Source organism: Amia ocellicauda, chromosome 3 (genome assembly GCF_036373705.1).
Source record: "Amia ocellicauda isolate fAmiCal2 chromosome 3, fAmiCal2.hap1, whole genome shotgun sequence".
In the NCBI taxonomy this organism is placed as follows: Eukaryota; Metazoa; Chordata; class Actinopteri; order Amiiformes; family Amiidae; genus Amia; species Amia ocellicauda.
In genome coordinates this window covers 20701423-20720310 of record NC_089852.1, presented here as the reverse complement: position 1 = coordinate 20720310, position 18888 = coordinate 20701423, and the positions used below count along the sequence as shown (strand labels likewise).

Sequence of the window (18888 nt, the reverse complement as noted above, 5' to 3'; positions counted from 1 at the left end):
CAATTAAGACAATTAGGTAATATGCCATGAATGAAGCTTGAGGAGAAGAGAGAAGCTCTAAACTATATCAACCCGGGGGCGAGTGTGAGTGCAGTGCCTGGGGACTGTAGACCCCGGAACGCCCACAATCCGGTGCCTTATTTCCTCAGCTTCTGTTTAAGTTCTCGACTGAGTCCCAGAAGTACACACCTTGCGGATCTTTATTTCACAGGCTGGTCAGTGTACTGTAGCGCATTGGTTTGTCCTCCTTCATTAATGAAAATCCAATTTCAATAGATGCAGGGATATTAATACAAACATATTATAGGATGCATCAGGTAAATTTGATGTAACTGTAATCCATAGCAGGCAGGAGGACATGGAAGTGCAGAAGTCATCTAAAGCCTAACCAAGTACTAAAGGGGCAGTTTGGGTGCTGGCTGTCAGTGTTAGGGGCCCACTAATGTGCACAGGACATTTAGAGTGCAGATGCTCACCCACGGGAAGGGGTCTATCGAAGACGCACCGGGGGAGGGAAATGGGGGCTTTATCACCTACTGTATCACACACTCGGAATCTGTGCAAGATGTGCTCCGCTTTAATTGTGTAAGAAGCTCATTTAAGTAATTACACACTCAAGGTATAACGGACGCCAAAATAATGTGCTGTGCTCAGAGCCTTGCCTTTGCTCAGCCCAGTGTCAGGGGTGTGACAGCTATTGTGTATTCTGTGATAGAACTAAAGAAACAGAACAGCAATTCTGTACACATCATGTGGTATCTGCACTAAAAGATTAACAGCATTACATTTATATAGTCCTAGCTGAAGAAAAATTTACAAAAATCTGGTGCAAAATATAGTGAGAGAATCTATTCAGGGGTAGTTAAACTGTGAGCCGAAATGTGGCGATAGCCTGTGGCGCGGCATGCTGTTGGGACATTGCGTTGCTTGCTCATTGCATTGCTTGTGACAGTCTTTCCTCTTGTGTTTCTCTCAGCACCTTCATCATCGAGAAGCAGCCTCCCCAGGTGCTGAAGACGCAGACAAAGTTCGCTGCCACGGTGCGGCTGCTGGTGGGGGGGAAGCTTAATGTGCACATGAACCCCCCCCAGGTGAAGGCCACCATCATCAGCGAGCAGCAAGCCAAGTCCCTGCTGAAGAACGAGAATACCCGGAAGTGAGGCTCCGCACTCTCTCACTCCCGCTCCTGCTGTCTGCCTGTCTCTCTCTCTTTCTTTCTCTCTCTGTGGCATTATCCCAATCTATCTGTCTCCCTACCTCCCTACTTCCCTAACTCCCTAACCCTTCCTGTCTCTCACCCTGTCTCTGTCTCCCTTTTTCCCTCTCTCCCATCTTTGTCACTCTTCCTCTCTTCATCTTTATCTTTCTCCCTCTCTCTATCTTTATCTCTCTCACTCCTTATCCTCTGTCCTCTCTCTCTGTCCCCCACTTCCCCCCACCCCTTTCTCTGTCTCTAAAGTGACAACCCCAAGTACAACAGCACAAACACAGCAATACTGTTCTTTATCAGCAGGTGGTCTTGGGATGCATTCATATCAGATACAGACTTAAGCCTATACTTCAATGTGTGCCTAATCTGTCAAGAGCAGCCAGAGCCCCAAGTCATGGCTGTATCTTTTTTTTTGTATTTTGTAATGTTTCAGCGACAGCAGCGGAGAGATCCTCAACAATAACTGTGTAATGGAATACCACCAAACCACTGGAACACTTAGTGCCCACTTCAGAAATATGGTGAGCAAGGAGTTAATTTTTTCAAAGGCCTTTCTGATGTTCTTCCAGCAGGTGCATCCCTCAAATACTTCCCCCTGTCATTTCCTTTTTCTGGGAGTCTATTACTCCGCTGTGTCTGATTAGAGCTCTCCTCTCTCCTCCAGTCTTTGAAAAGGATTAAGCGCTCAGACCGGCGCGGGGCGGAGTCGGTGACGGAGGAGAAATTTACCATCCTGTTTGAGTCGCAGTTCAGCGTTGGGGGAAACGAGCTGGTGTTTCAAGTCAAGGTATGGGCTAAGGACTTGACTTCTGGTCCCATTTTAACCAATTAAATAAAGCCTCACTTCACATATTTGATCTAACAAGATGCTATCTGAACACCTCTGTAGAGGATGACATTTCTTAATAAACCAGTCAAGCTATCAATGCAGCACAAGAGTGATGTTATAAACAAGTGCTAGATAGCCAACCTGGGAATATTGTATCTTACACCAGGGCCTGTCAAAACAAAACTATCTAGTATATGATATCCAACTGTGGCCAGGATTCCCCGTGTGGTGGCAGTTTTTCCTGGTCTTGCCACACAGCAGCTTCTCTGGGGCCTCTCAGCTCTGCAGTGTTATCAGTGAGAGCTGCACTGCTCCTCCCTGCTCCCAGTTCCACTCCGCACACTGTGGATGTTTAGTGTGAAAAGAAGCAGATGTCTTGACAGCGCACAGTGTAGGAATGTGTGAATGTTGTCTGTATCTCTCCCCCTGTTACTATGGGGGTTGGAGTGGTGGTATTAATTAACAACTAGCAATGCAACGGTGTAAAGAAAAATTTCAGACTTACTGTTTCAAACTGAAAATTAGGGTTTAGGCTAAATACAATTAATTCAACTTTTAAATGTTTGTTTTATGCTATATATACAGACGGGTGACAAATTAAAGGAAAAACCTGAATAAATGAGTGGAGGAACATAACGACTGCAGATGCCTCCAAATAGGTGTACAGGTGCATGATACAACTAAGCAGTTAACATCCTATCATTTTCTGTGGCATGTATAAAAATGCTGAGCAGGCCCAGTTGATCTCAATTTTGGATCACGATGGCAGTGCATAAACCCCTCATTACAAAGACAAATGCACATTTGAGAGTTCAGTGGTGCAAAAACTATAGGCACTGGTCTACAGAGATGTGGAAAAAAGTTATATGGTCAAATGAGTCATCCTTCACCATATTCTCGGTCGAGTGCATGTGTGGCGACACCAAGAGAATGACACAGGCCTGACTGCTTGACCCCTACAGTGAGGGGGTCCGGAGGCTCTGTTATGCTGTCGGGGGCATTTTCCTAGCATGGTTCCTGGCATCCACTTATAGGGAGGGGTCATTGCAAATCATTGATTTTGGACCGACATGTTAGACAGCGCTCTCCACCACCATCATCAAAACACCAAATGAGGGAATATCTTTTGGAAGAATGGTGTTCCATCCCTCCGGTAGAGTCCAGAGACTCGTAGAATCTGTGCCAAGAGCACTGAAGCTGTTCTGGGGCTCGTGGTAGCCCAAAACCTTACAGAGACACTTTATGTTGGTTTTTCCTTTCATTTGTCACCCGTCTGTGTGTGTGTGTGTGTGTGTGTGTATGTATATGTATATGTGTGTGTGTGTGTGTATATATATATATATATATATATATATATATATATATATATATATATATATATATTATACACATTTTCTTCAATTCAAGTGCTGTCATCTTAAAATCTGAATTCAGTGATAGGTTAGCTCAACAGGTAATCACAGCATTTTCCTAGTGTTAGTAACCTTGTCATCAACATGCCTCTTCCCCTGCACAGACATTATCACTTCCTGTTGTGGTGATCGTCCATGGAAGCCAAGACAACAACGCCACAGCAACAGTCCTCTGGGACAATGCCTTCGCAGAGCCGGTGAGTAATGGGCGGTTGTTTTTATTTGTCTCGACGTGCCAAAGTTACACGGAACACACTGGAGTGTTAAGGAACAGGAACATCGCACACATACCTTAAGACATCCATTCACAATCTAATTAATAAGGCTTTGACCCCAATCTTGTACTTTTAGTGAAGGGGTTTGTTCCATTGTTTTTATTTAAAGAGTGTCTGGAGACAGCAGAGACCACTACAATTCTTAGTTAGGTGAGTTAAGTGAAATGTCCCCCAGCTGTTTATGTTACTGTACTGACCATACTGTTTTCGTGACTAATAAAGAGCTTTAGTTGAAATGTTTATATTATAATTAAACAAAACCGTGAGCAATATTGGAAATAAATAAAAAGAAAGAGAAAAGGAAAATAAATATTGAATACAAAGCCCTGTCATATTAAACTGAACCTAAGAAGTAATATCTATGGGACATAATAATAGATATCAACAGGTTCGGGATCAGGGAACTTTATTATTATCATCATCATTATTAGTCATTTACAAGATGCCTTTATCCAAGGCAAATAACTATCACACACTTTTCAACATATACCCAACATTACAAGGGTAGGAAGATCATTACAAAACCTCCAACCACACTATAAGGTGGAAGAGATGATTGGAATAGTCTGTGGGTATCATATTAAACAGGTGCAGTTTAAAGAAGCGCCAAAAGGTGGTAAGACACTGTGCAGTACTAATGCTCACAGGCAACTCGTTTTACCAGTGGTGCCCATGCAGAAGTTGATTGGGGGGTTGGGTTTTTTGTCAGCAGTCTTGTCTGTCTGAGAAGCTGTTCAGCGTTTCACAGAGACGTTTGTTACCGGGGGTTTGACCCCAGATCTCCTCTGTCCTTTCACAGGGGAGGGTGCCCTTTATCGTGCCAGACAAAGTGCTGTGGCCGCAACTGTGTGAGGCGCTCAACATGAAGTTCAAGGCGGAGGTGCAGAGCAACCGGGGGCTATCAGAGGAAAACCTGGTCTTCCTGGCCCAGAAGGCCTTCAGCAGCTCCGGCGTCAGCCCCGAGGATTACCGCAACATGACCATGTCCTGGTCGCAGTTCAACAGGGTACACCTCCTCTCTCCTCTATACCGCCTGTCTGTATCTTGATAGTGTGGCCTCCGGATATATTTTCATTCCCTTTGTTGAATCGTAACAAGACGATGATTTAGCAGAAGATATGCAAGGGTGCAATGTGTTTTTTTTTGTTTTTGGTAATGAGGGTGACCCCAGAGGCAGACAGTCATAGGAGCCCCTGTCCCTAGAAAACAATTGCATGTGAGCACGGTTTGCGCAATTATTCTTTATATACCTCCGCCTGATTCTACAACAGTCCAATTGGATTTATCGCTATTGACAGGCAAGGCAGAGATGAAGACTACCTACTCTAGCATGTGTCAGCTGCTCTCCGCACTGTGAGGCTGCAGTACAAACAATAGAGTTGAGGAATCGCTGTCTTTGCAACCCTTTTGGGTGAATATCTGTCACTGTAAGACTCCAACCAGATTCAAATCGTCGATGTGTGGTCTGTAAGTCCCCAAACAAATTGTTTTCCATTCAGGTGTTTGCTTTTTATTTAATATTTTATGCAAGGTTAGAAATAACTCCAGAACACTTAGATTTGTTTTATTCATTTACAAGTGCCAGTACTGATGCTACCAGGAGAGCTCATATCCTCAATAGTGCTGTAAGTATGTGATAAATTAAATAGCAAACATGTAAAATCCAGCACTTACTGCTAGCTTACATACAATAGCCTGCAGCTTGGAAAAGAAACAACCACCACAATTGGCTCCAATTACCAAGTTTATTTATATTTGTCAGTACAAGTAGGTCCCATTTTCTTCTACTTAAACTTCAACTTCTGTAGGTGGACTTTCAACAGGGCCTGTATTGTGACATGCCTGTAACAAACTATAAAAAACACAGCAACTAACTGCTGCCCCAAGACAGGATAAGCTGCCGTGGTGTTATGCCTAGCACAATTTCTGATGTCAAAGCTGGCACGTTAGCACAACCTTTTCCTGCTTCAATTTTGATTCTCCTACTATGAATAGCTTTGAGTGTATATAGATAAATTAAGTTTTAAGGTGTCAGAAAGATCTGTAGCTCCAACACAAACAAGTCTTAACTGCTTGGGTTATGTTCTGGTGCCTCTACCCCCACATAGACACAGTTGGATTTCCCTAAACTAGACATAGACACTAGAATATTAATTTAATCTAACCTGGAAAGGGGAGTGGCATTTGAAACCTTTTCCATATTAATTCATTTTTGACAGTTGGTCCGTTTACATTAGACCCTATACTCCAGGAAATGTGCCAAAGTCAAAATGTAACGCAGGGGGAAGAGCAGCCACATTAAATGTATATCCCACTTGGTATGAGCAGTGAATTTTTTTCCTTTCTTTTGTTCAAACTGGTTTTGGCAGTTAAAGCAATGCAAAAATGAGTACGCTCACAACCAAGACGAATCGAGTCATGAACTATACCTATTAGTGTCTGAGCTTTTTTTTTGTGCTTTTCTTTTTAAGATAATAATGAAAGCCTTCAGAGATACTGTAAAAGATGCATGTAAATATAATTGTCCATGGGATGATGGGTAAGACAAAGGAGGTCTGAGCCCAAGACTGGAGTGAACAATGTAGTGTTTATGAGGCTGGTTTTCTTGAATGAATTCGTAAAAAAAAAAAAAATTGTCAATTTAATGGGAACTGAAGGGAAGCAAGCTGGAAGATGTGACAGATAAAGTTATGGCATGAGAGGTTTGAAAACCACAAACGTCTGGTCTCCCAACAGGAAAGCCTACCTGGACGGAACTTCACATTTTGGCAGTGGTTCGACGGGGTCATGGAGCTCACAAAAAAGCACCTGAAGCCCCATTGGAATGACGGGTGAGAGGGATTCTTCAATAGCAGTCACTATCACTGCTTGACTGTAATAGTGTTTTCCAAGCTAAGTCTTGAATAAAGGTGTCAGATTCATTAAAACACTGCCATTAATCACTGCGTCAAATGGCAGGCATTCGTTAACACCAAGAATTGTGGTAGTCATGTGTTTGTCTGGAATAAGCTACCCTAGCCACGTAGCTGAAACTGACTCTGGGTTCAAGAAACAGCTGGGAATTCAGAGAATGATTAGGTACTCCAAACATTATTGTAAGTATATCATGTCCATGTAATAGACCAGGAAGTCTAAATGTTAATGTAGAAGGGAAGTGACATCATTGTAAGGGGTTCTTACATTGGATGAGCCCAATTACATTAGCACTGCATCTGAGACAGGGCTGTGCTGTCCAGTGTTACTTTCCTACTCTCACCAGGAGAAAGATTGAGAAAGAATGAGGTGTGCATGGGATGATTGTTCCCTCCAGAGAGGAGCAGATGAGTAAAAAGTAGAAATTTGAAGTGATACTGCTGTTTAAATGCAGTGAAAGTTGGGACTACCGTTGTGAAAAATGGGGACAGTTGAGTGTATAATATAAGTATACTAATAGGTTGCTTTTGGTATACTTAACTACTTGTATTTTCACAAGGGTAGTCATGCCCTGCTCTTCAAGGGCCACAGACCTAGCCCGTTTGATTGGTCTGCCATTATTGCCCAGTGTGTCATTGCTGTCATCTCATTCGAATGTCACACTGTGTTTATACATATTTCATAAATCATCAAAATTACTTATAAATAAGTAAACCTTTAGTTGAAGCATGAAACGGTAAATTCAGATGAATGTCATTTTCAGGCTTATTACATTAAGTCTACAAGTATTGTTAAGGCATTGCCTTAACAGATACTTTTTGTTTTAGCTCAATGTCAGAAACGTTGGGTATTGAGCAAAAGAGTTCAGACCGTAAGATTCTTTTAAACTTGCTAGATGAAGCACTGCATTTTGTTAAGGGTGGAGGAGAATCCACATAAGGTCTCGGATTTGGCTGAAGGCCTACGTGTCATTCTGAGGGGAGTACAATACAACACAGTGCCCTGCAATGTAATCCAATACAAATACTGTACCGTACAATGCCATCTCCGGCCAGACACTGCAGTGGTGCCATTTCCAAGCTGCCCCAAGCATTTCAAAATTAAAACTCACCCCCACAGCTCTAGGCCTCTTTAAATAAATGCATTATCAGTTTAGATTTGAAAACCCGATTGAACAAGGATTCCTTAACACAGTATGATTAATGTAGAATTGCAAAGCCAGGGGGTTGCAGAGTGGCTATAGGCAGCTGTGCCCTTTCAGACGTCCCTGCAGGAAATACAAACAAATAATTATTCCAGGAGTGCTTTGGGAAACCAAGGACGTGCAGACTGGAAGACCCTAGGCTGTGCAAGAGCCTTCTCGAGAGGTCAATCCTAGACTCAGTCCATTGCAGCCCGTTTCCACTGTGTCCTCATGTGGGGGTGTGTAATAGTAGATGCTCCAGTGTGTGACTGGCCATGTCTATGTGTTTGCAGTGCAATACTGGGATTTGTCAACAAGCAGCAGGCCCAAGACATGCTGATGTCCAAACCCAATGGCACCTTCCTGCTGCGCTTCAGTGACTCTGAGATTGGAGGCATAACAATCGCCTGGGTGGCAGAAAACCCCAATAAAGCAGGTGAGTGCATTTCCTCCATTAGCATGTATCTGCAGAAGCAGTCGTACGTATTGATTGGCGGTAATTAAAGGTGTTGTCGACCTCAGCGATTGTTTTCGAGTAACCAGAAATGTTATGTGACCATTCACACTATTTGCTAAAATGGCGCATGTTACATCAACATCAAAAGAAAAGCAAGAAACAAAGTGTTCTTATAGCGCAGATTTACGTAGTTCTGCACGCTAACCCTCGTGTAGTGTGGAAGTATTTATAAAACATAAAAATAAAAACGGCAAGACAAACCCGAAGTACAATTCATACCTATGTCCAATAAATGACATAACAGGATATAACGTGAACAGGAAATAACAGAAAATCTAATAGCATTCGTTGTGAAGGATGTACGTCCAGTTCAGTAATTAATGTGCAGCGATTTCAGGATCTTATCCATTCTTTTGAACCAGAGACCACACTTCCATCCTGCGTTAGCATCTGGAAACAATCCAGCGCCAGTATGACAATGTCAAAAGCCAGCTGCAGAACATAAAACACATGATCTCTGGACATCAGTGACAATGGATGCTTTATATTAGTGTAACGGTCTCAGCCCACTGCACGCCTTCCACCTTGTTTACTTTAATTAGATGCAAATTTTACACATTTGCACTTAATTTGTGTTCTCCTTCTCCAGTCCCCATGCAGTGCAAAGCAGCTTTCATTTTAATGGAAGAAATGTTTGTTTGAAATCCTCACTCCTATACTGCTCACTGGTTCTATGTATATCTGTATTTGTGATTTTATGTTATTTAAACCTTTTAAATTCTTTGTATTTTAATTGATTAAAAACATGAAAATGAACCATTTCCATGTGAATGGTCCGGCTGCTCTCTCTCACAATGCCACTCCCCTCATTCTCATCCCATTGAAGCCCCACCAAGGTCCCGGGTGCTACATAGCGTAACTGCACACTGGGGCATTGATGTTTTGTGTGTGGTTCATGACAGTGCCAGCAGTATAATATGAAAGGTTTTGATTTGTTACCCAAGTGAAAAATAACTTACTCTGGTACTTTTTGTATGTATTTTATTTATTTACAATCCCGACTAGTCAGATAGTTCGACTACTTTACCCATAGCTATTTGACTCCATAAAGTTAGTAGTTGTTCTACCCCTCATGGGAAGTTGATGTTTGTGTTTCCTTTACTTCCTTTGCAGTGCTCTTTCCCTCCAGGGCCAGTGCTTCTCCGTCTCTGGTCACTGACAATCCAAAATGTAGAGAAATATAATATAAATATATATAGGTTAATAGTGTATTTTCTTTTAACATGATTTAGTTGGATCTGGAAAAACAGGGGCATCTATGACTACAACTTTCCCCCCAACATACTTTTACAAGAGACAGCATTCCTCTCCCTGGTTGCTGTTTAACCACTGTCTCTACAAACCTCAACACCACATTTCCAAGATCATAGAAAAGGCAGATCAAAAATAAAATTAAATGGAAGCTCTTGGAGTCGAGAAGCGAGAGGAGTGTCTGTAGTCACAGGAGAACGCCATGTTCATGTTGTGATTTTCTGCACATGTTGTAGGAAAACGCAAAACTACATAAGAGACCTGGTAATTGTGTATTTACTTGAGCCACCACATCCATCCCTGTTACCCCCTCGGCCTCTCTTGAACACTTCAGGAATTGTTCAGGTTAACTGCGTGATTAAATCTGTTAAATTGTGTTTCATTATATGACAATGTGTCGTAGTTGTAAAGCATCGTAAGCCAGCGGAGGGTAGAGGACCTGTATAGACAAAGGAAGATGGAAAGAAAGTTGAATTAGTACGTTCATTGTACAAATGCATCCATGAAATATAGTGGTACACCAAAATAAACACCACAAAGACTACCATGAGTTACCATATAAATAAGGAAGGAAATGGTATCAGGTCCTACAGTAAAAAAAAAAAGATATATATATATATATATATACACTCACCTAAAGGATTATTAGGAACACCTGTTCAATTTCTCATTAATGCAATTATCTAACCAACCAATCACATGGCAGTTGCTTCAATGCATTTAGGGGTGTGGTCCTGGTCAAGACAATCTCCTGAACTCCAAACTGAATGTCTGAATGGGAAAGAAGGGTGATTTAAGCAAGTTTGAGCGTGGCATGGTTGTTGGTGCCAGACGGGCCGGTCTGAGTATTTCACAATCTGCTCAGCTACTGGGATTTTCACGCACAACCATTTCTAGGGTTTACAAAGAATGGTGTGAAAGGGAAAAACATCCAGTATGCGGCAGTCCTGTGGGCGAAAATGCCATGTTGATGCTAGAGGTCAGAGGAGAATGGGCCGACTGATTCAAGCTGATAGAAGAGCAACTTTGACTGAAATAAGCACTCGTTACAACCGAGGTATGCAGCAAAGCATTTGTGAAGCCACAACACATACAACCTTGAGGCGGATGGACTACAACAGCAGAAGACCCCACCGGGTACCACTCATCTCCACTACAAATAGGAAAAAGAGGCTACAATTTGCACAAGCTCACCAAAATTGGACAGTTGAAGACTGGCTGGTGGTGGTGGTGTAATGGTGTGGGGGATGTTTTCTTGGCACACTTTAGGCCCCTTAGTGCCAATTGGGCATCGTTTAAATGCCACGGCCTACCTGAGCATTGTTTCTGACCATGTCCATCCCTTTTTGACCACCATGTACCCATCCTCTGATGGCTACTTCCAGCAGGATAATGCACCATGTCACAAAGGTCGAATCATTTCAAATTGGTTTCTTGAACATGACAATGAGTTCACTGTACTAAACTGGCCCCCACAGTCACCAGATCTCAACCCAATAGAGCATCTTTGGGATGTGGTGGAACGGGAGCTTCGTGCCCTGGATGTGCATCCCACAAATCTCCATCAACTGCAAGATGCTATCCTATCAATATTGGCCAACATTTCTAAAGAATGCTTTCAGCACCTTGTTGAATCAATGCCACGTAGAATTAAGGCAGTTCTGAAGGCGAAAGGGGGTCAAACACCGTATTAGTATGGTGTTCCTAATACTCCTTTAGGTGAGTGTATATATATATATTAAGAACAAATACAGCCGACAATTCTTTCTTGATTTCAAACTGGTATCCACTTTTGTTTGTTTCGAATGGCTTTCATGTATGTGTGTATGTAACTGTATTGAAGGTATAAATAATTCAAGTGTATAGTGTTTCTCTATTACTGTGATTATTTTAATCAAACTTTAATGTTAACTGCAGGCTCTTTTCCCTTTCTATACAAAGCTAGTCAGTTGTGACTAAACTGTGACATAAACAGTAAAGCCAGCTCTGTTTTCAGAAGTTCATACTACCATGTTTACTGCAATTTTTATGATATTAACGGTTGAAATAAAATCAGATTGGCAGTTTTACTTTAGTGTTCATCAGTTCCAGTGCTAGATTCCTGTTGTGATAATGTTACATTATCGGGGGATGGGACAGGGTGTGATTAGTGCACAGTATCAATCCACAGCATCCAGCATAGTCCCAGTGCCAAATTATATAAAAAATAAAAAAAACACTTATCTATGGACTAACAATATCTTACTATAGTATTTTCTTTTATGTAGTGGTACATATCTTGTGTGGTATTTTGGTGCATCCTCACGAGTATCCACTGGAGATAAGCAGGTCATGTTTCCTTGTTAAAACAAAGCTTATTTTTCTGTTTTTTAATAGGTCTTTTCATGATAATATTGAATTATAATTTTTATACAAGTCATTTAGTAAATGGCTAAGGGGCTATACTACAGAAACAACGACTGCTCTGATACCAACAACAGGGCCTTGTTCTTGCTGAAGTGCTTTTCTCTTCTGTAAACCCTGCCTGCAGCTATATCAGTTATAACAGGAGGCTGTGTGGTTGCTCAGACCATTATGCAAGGTTACCCTAGTACATTTACCATAAGATATTGGCAGTTTTAACATGGTTTTACTGTGGTTGTACAATGGTTTCCTATCATGCTTTCACTGTGCTTTACTGCACTCTACCACAAATAAGCCATGGTCTACCACAGTAAACATTCCATAGAAATGTGTATGATAGTAAATCTTGGTATTCTCTATGGTCCATATAGCAAAGCACAGTGAAGGCTTGTTGAACTCATAGGAAACCACTGTAACGTTATAGTAAAACCATATTGAAAGTGCAAAACTCCAATGTTGAATTTACCAGGGTAAACCTGCATAAGGAGACCCTTGGTGTCCAGTCAGTAGGTTTCGTGTTAAAAGAGTGTGCTGTGACTGGAGTCTGTGCTTCGAACAGGACTCTCTCTAGCCCTGTGCTGTGTGTGTCTGTGCAGGAGAGAGGATGGTGTGGAATCTGATGCCGTACACAACCAAAGACTTCTCCATCCGCTCTCTGGCTGACCGCATCAGTGACCTCAACCACCTGCTATTCCTGTACCCCGACCGGCCGAAAGAAGACGTCTTCTCAAAATACTACACCCCTCTACTAAGTATGCCTTCTTGTTTTCTTCTTCTGTTTTTTGTTTCATATACTTTATATACTGTACAATGACACAGCCCAGACTGGAACCAGCCCTGTCTGGACTGTGAGGTTCAGCCTGTGTATCAAGTGAAGGATTTCCTTTTCAGTTGAGCCTCTCAAATATAGTTCTTATCTTTTTAGACTTTTTGCTTTCCAGGGGATGTAATTATTTTCTCTTCCTCAAAGGAGACCGGGAATACACTTAAGCTTAAGTAGATCAGCCCCTCCACTCAATCTTGTGTGATTAATCTACATGAACTGATGAGATTGTGTAGCGTTGCCTAGTTTTCCAACCAACCAAATATATATCAATTATCTTGACTTGTATCGTGTGGATCCAGTATTTTGCTCTTACTTCCCAAAATCCCCTACAATACTAAATATATATGTCCATTCACCTCTCTGGATGAAAGTGAGTCATCTCTCTCATGATCTCTCTTCTCTCTCCACTCATTAACTTTTTTCTCTTTATTCCTGCAGCAAAAGCAGTGGATGGATACGTTAAGCCACAGATCAGACAAGTTGTACCAGAGTAAGTTCATCTTTTTGTTTGTTTACTTGGTTGTTTTTGCAGCGCCGCGGTGACAAATTCCCGTATGTGGCCTTTTCACATCACGAACCGTCTATGGCCCAGATGCATGTGGAGCATTCCTGCCGGATGAAGTGATCAAATCCCATTTACAGCTAGCAGTGTGTTCAATAGGCTCTGAAGAAGTTGTGGAAAGAGAAATGAAGCCTTTCAGTTATAGACAGGATAAAATGTAAAGTGTCCTTACTGTACAGTACATGTGCTGAAAGCTGGATTACTTTCCAGTCACCTATTAAAAGAAAGGGGGGGGAATTCAACTGTATTAAATAATGAAAATTCATTGGTAGGGACAAGATTCCAGACTCCAAGATCTTTCTCAGAGCTCATCTGCCAAGAGGAGAGGCACCAAATGTTAGAGCTGAGTCGGGGCAAATTCCTGATGGTAAACCACAAAAGAATGCATACTACCCTGCACTGATGCTGGGTTATGAGCACACACAGATTTCGCTTCAGGAGATACAGGGATTGCCTGAAGACGAACTTCAGAAATGTCAGAGGAAGGTGCGGCGAGAGAACTGTGAAGCTCGAGACGAATTGCATCCATCTAGTCCATGGGAAAAAGGGATCATCAAAGAAAAATCTGGAAGAAGATCAAGAAAACCCTAAGGTCAGAGCTTCATTCAGGGTCCTGTGTGGAGGGAGCCCAGATCACACACGAGGACCCAGTGCTGGAATGAATGCAGAGCACAAATGGTGTAGTCATCATGAGGCCGTGAATGCATCTGTTGGGGTGAAGAGCTGAAGGCCGATGCTGGGAGTTAGACCGTTATTAGACTACACCTCCTTGCGCTTTCAGACTAGGAAGTCTCCCCAAGTCTTGTTTTTCATGGTTGTCCTCAGCTTGGACAGCTTGCGTTCTCTCGTGTCCTCCACTTCTGGAATTGGCAAACTGTGAAGTCGGCTCGCCACCCCATCCCTCTAGAGATGTAGACAGATTCCACAGTGCAGACAGCCAAGATAGAGCCTTGAAGGAAGGCCTGATGCAGCTCTGACTGAGAACACTGCTGGGGCCATGGGCGCATGGTAAACACCTCGGGTCGCAGCTGCTCCCCTCAGTAGACCAACAGGACCAACCAAGACGCATCATTGAGGCCGATGGGGAACCCTGGCCCTGGAGGGTCACAGTGTCTTCTGGGTTTGTGTTTCAGCTCAACTGTGTTAAGCATATAGGTTGGAAGCAGGTGGCGATATGAAAAGACCTACAAAACCTGAAGAACTACTGTCTGCCCAGAAAAAATTTGTATAATTGTGTGGGTACACACCAACTCTGTTAACGGCGTAGCTCTCCCTCAATTAGGTCCCGCTAACATAATACATGAAACGATAAGGATCTGCTAATTTCCCCTGTGTAGAAACTGGGGTGGTCGCAGATTTTCTTGGCCTCGTCCTTATTTAATTTCCCTGCTTCGTTAACAGCCCCCGGCTCTGCGCGGCCTCTAATGGACTCGTCAGTATGCACACTTCCCTCTGGCTTCGCTTCTGGCGTAGCTCGCTCCAGGCTGTGTGGCAGCCCCCGGCCCCCATCTAAACAAGGGCATTAATTCTGCCAGGCTCCTCTCCGGTTGCTGCTGCAGAGTTAATTTGACCGCTCGCCGGGGCTGAATGAAGATCTGCCATTATTCTCGCACTTAGAATGCCGATTGGCCAATTAAGGGATCGTTGTTTTGTGTAATTGGCCACACTTCTCCTTTAATGTCCTTGCTGTTGACGTGTTGGTGGCAGCAGTGTGTATGCGTACGAGGTTCAGGCAGGGATCACCTGTACTGAGTTTGGCTTTGTCGGATATTCTTGCCTTGAGTGGGAGGAGATGGTGTTTGCCTGGCATGTGTTGTATTCTATCATGAAGGGAGGCAAAGTAAGTAGGAAGCCTGGGTTCAAATCCTGCCCGAGTTGGACTGTAGACTTCAAAAGCTATATACAGTATAACAATAATTAAAATGAAAATAAAATGGGCATACTTGATACATATGCATTAGAAGTAGGGGTCTGATTTGCGCCATTCCTGTTGCTGTGACTTCCACATCGTAAACTGGAGGGCCTCAGTCCTGCTGTGATTTGTGGACTCTTTAAAGCCCCACCTGGTCTGCTGTACTCCAGGACCAGGGCTGGTCACAACAGAGATGCCTAAATATACCAATGACAAGCTTTATCATTCGTGTTCACAGACAGTTGCGTTTGGTTATGTGAAAATGTATTGATTGTTTTGGGATTTTCTTCTACTCCAGGTTTACAACTGCACCCCCTGACCCCACTGGAGGAAATGCCACCTATATGGATCACGCTGCCTCACCCTCCGTCAGTCACCCACACCCCTATGGCATATACCCTCCTGCGTAAGTGTCCTGTACCGCTGCCAGCCTACAGACACACACTTGCACTTGACCCTGACTGCTGTATATATGTACCAAAGGGGATTTTTTTGCTGTTGTATTAAACAAGGGAATTACACACTCCATTAATATTATTATATATATATATACACTGGTCAGCCATAACATTATGACCACCTGCCTAATATTGTGTAGGTCCCCCTTTTGCCGCCAAAACAGCCCTGACCCGTCGAGGCATGGTCTCCACTAGACCTCCGAAGGTGTGCTTTGGTATCTGGCACCAAGATGTTAGCAGCAGATCCTTTAAGTCCTGTAAGTTGCAAGATGGGGCCTCCATGGATCGGACTTGTTTGTCCAGCACATCCCACACATGCTCGATTGGATTGAGATCTGGGGGATTTGGAGGCCAAGTCAACACCTTGAACTCGTGATTCATCAGACCAGACCACCACCTTCCATTGCTCCGTGGTCCAGTTCTGATGCTCACGTGCCCATTGTAGGCGCTTTCGGCAGTGGACAGGGGTCAGCATGGGCACCCTGACTGGTCTGCGGCTACGCAGCCCCATTAGCAACAAACTGCGATGCACCTTTCTATCAGAACCAGCATTCACTTTTTCAGCAATTTGAGCTACAGTAGCTCGTCTGTTTGATCGGACCACACAGGTTAGCCTTCACTCCCCACGTGCATCAATGAGCCTTGGCCGCCTGTGACCCTGTCGCTGGTTCACCGCTTTTCCTTCCTTGTACCACTTTTGATAAGTACTGACCACTGCAGACCGGGAACACCCCACAAGGGCTGCAGTTTTGGAGATGCTCTGACCCAGTCGTCTAGCCATCACAATTTGGCTCTTGTCAAAGTCGCTCAGATCCTTACGCTGCCCATTTTTCCTGCTTCACTTCACCTGTCAGTGATCATAATGTTATGGCTGATCGGTGTGTATATGATTTGAAATATTACCCTTCCGAAACCATGTTATTCATTCTACATGTACACAAGAAATAAGCAAAAATCCTAGTACAGTGAGCTAACAAGAATTTTATGTCACCCTGCAGTTTTTCCACTCTTGTAACTTGGCCTAATTTTGCTCACTTCTCCAGCTTAGCTGTGAGATTAAACCAGAGGGGGTTGAAGCCACTCCCATTCTCCTTGTAAACTGCTTTGTGATCATTCGTGATGAAAACTGCTATATAAATGTAAAATTATTATTATTGTTTTCTTTGCGTTACCTGTGTGCGACTTGGTGTGTGTCGGTGCGTGTCCTCCTGTATTGACCTGTCTCTGGTGTGCCCTGGCAGTAGTGATCCCATGCTGGATGGCGACGGGGAGTTTGACCTGGACGACACCATGGATGTTGCCAGACACGTGGAGGAGCTCTTGCGTCGGCCAATGGAAAACCAGTGGATCGGACACACCCAGTCATGACCCTTGACCCTGCACATCCCTTCCCAAAGCAATCACATAAAGTTTTCTGATGGTTTAATTCCATTATTTGTTTGTTTGTTCGTCTGTTTTTTTTCTCATTTTTTTGTTTTTGTTTTATTTTAAAGAGCCATAATGTGAAATGTTAATAATGGTTGTGAATCAGATTTTTTTTTTTTTTCTGCAGCATGGCAAAGGTATTTTCCATTTTTATGTATTCGTAAAACCGAAAAGGATGAAAAAAAAACTGCGACAACAACGACACAACGCTGCACAATAGGCTGCAAAGGATTTTTCGCTTTATAAACCGAAGTGTATAAAGGCCGATCGCTGTTTGCATGTTCTTTTTTGTTTTGTTTTTTATAATAGCTTTTTTTTTTGCATTTTTAAAAAAGAAAAAGAAATCTACTGTACAAAATCCTTTAAACAGTTTCAAAGTTTGTATTATGATGTAATGGTTCACCGAAGCTGTCTGCCAGTTTTTGACTCACTGCCTTCTCACCAAAAAAGTTTTTGTTTTGTTTGTTTTTTAATTCATATTCATATTCATATTCATATTCATATTCATATTATTATTATTATTATTATTATTATTATTATTATTATTATTACATCACATAGGTTCTGCCATTTTTAACATTAGTTTTTGCGAGAACTTAAGTGTTTTGTTGTGCGTCCTGTGTTGAGAGTAGCGTTCTTTGTGTTGTGTTATGTTAAAAGCGATGTGATAATGGTGCCGCATAAAACTTTTTTTTTTCAGACTTTTAACAATAGGTGAGATGAAAAGGGGAGGCGGGGGGGCTGGGAGCTGTCTGTCTAAATGAGCTGGATGGTGAAGACTGCAAAACTGCTGGGCTTTCAAACATACAGTGTTCTGACTAGATCCCAGACGCAGTACACTAAAGAGAGCATGCCAGTCCGACATGGAGGTTTTCAGCCTCACCTTATGTAAGCTCTGGCGGCTTTAGGATCTTAAATGCGGTTTCCACCAGTCGGAGAGACGTCTTGATCGTCAGTGCTTTATTAAAGAGGACAATCTGATTCAAAACAGGGCTGCTAGCTCCAAAACTAATTCTATATATATATATATATATATATATATATATATATATATATATATATATATATACACACACACACACAAACATATACATATACATATATATACATATATATATATATATATATATATATATATACACACATATATATATATATATATATATATATATATATATATATATATGTGTACACACATTTTTGTACCCCCTTGTGAGAGAGCTTGGCTTTTCTGATAGAATAAGGAGCAGTGATTGTCTTGGTCACCCTCTGCTCTTTCTTCTGTTTTTGTCTTTCTGTTGCTTCAATTAAAATACATAAAGCATAACATTACATAAGCATAAAATAAAAGCTTTTAAATTGCGGGTTTAATTTTAAAATCATGGCGAGGACATATAGGCAAGGAAGGTCAGTGAGGATTTGCAATTGTCTCTTTTTAAAGAGACCAGAAAGCCATTAAAAAAATGCTGCTAATGCAGCTGTGTGGTTCCCCAATGTTTTTGTGCTGATGTAGGCCCGTTCCTTTGATCGCATACAACACCAAACTAGAAGGAAAAAGATTTCCGTCTCCCCACCTCCCAACTTGCTCCCGATCCCAGAAGCCATCAAAACAGATTTTGTGAAAGCCATAAGGGTCTCAGGAATGACCAGAGCACAGAGATGGCAAGGAGAGATGCATATATATATATAAATATATTTTCTTTAAAATAATG

The 18888-nt window shown here is 42.3% G+C and overlaps 1 protein-coding gene across 5 annotated transcripts in view; it reads left to right on the top strand.

The window, feature by feature from the left end:
• Positions 1-17644, top strand: part of LOC136740259 (signal transducer and activator of transcription 5B) — a 112797-nt gene extending 95153 nt beyond the window's left edge. For 4 of the 5 annotated variants that reach the window (XM_066698427.1, XM_066698425.1, XM_066698426.1 and 1 more), the window contains 11 exons: positions 977-1156; positions 1644-1731; positions 1875-1997; positions 3556-3648; positions 4526-4732; positions 6463-6557; positions 8116-8258; positions 12590-12745; positions 13258-13309; positions 15592-15699; positions 16993-17644. In XM_066698427.1, coding sequence (XP_066554524.1) covers positions 977-1156; positions 1644-1731; positions 1875-1997; positions 3556-3648; positions 4526-4732; positions 6463-6557; positions 8116-8258; positions 12590-12745; positions 13258-13309; positions 15592-15699; positions 16993-17119 — 1372 coding nt within the window. In that variant the 3' untranslated portion in view covers positions 17120-17644. The remainder of the gene's footprint in view (positions 1-976; positions 1157-1643; positions 1732-1874; positions 1998-3555; positions 3649-4525; positions 4733-6462; positions 6558-8115; positions 8259-12589; positions 12746-13257; positions 13310-15591; positions 15700-16992) is intronic. The other variant, XM_066698429.1, reaches the window with a different exon arrangement.
• Positions 17645-18888: the final 1244 nt, after the last annotated feature.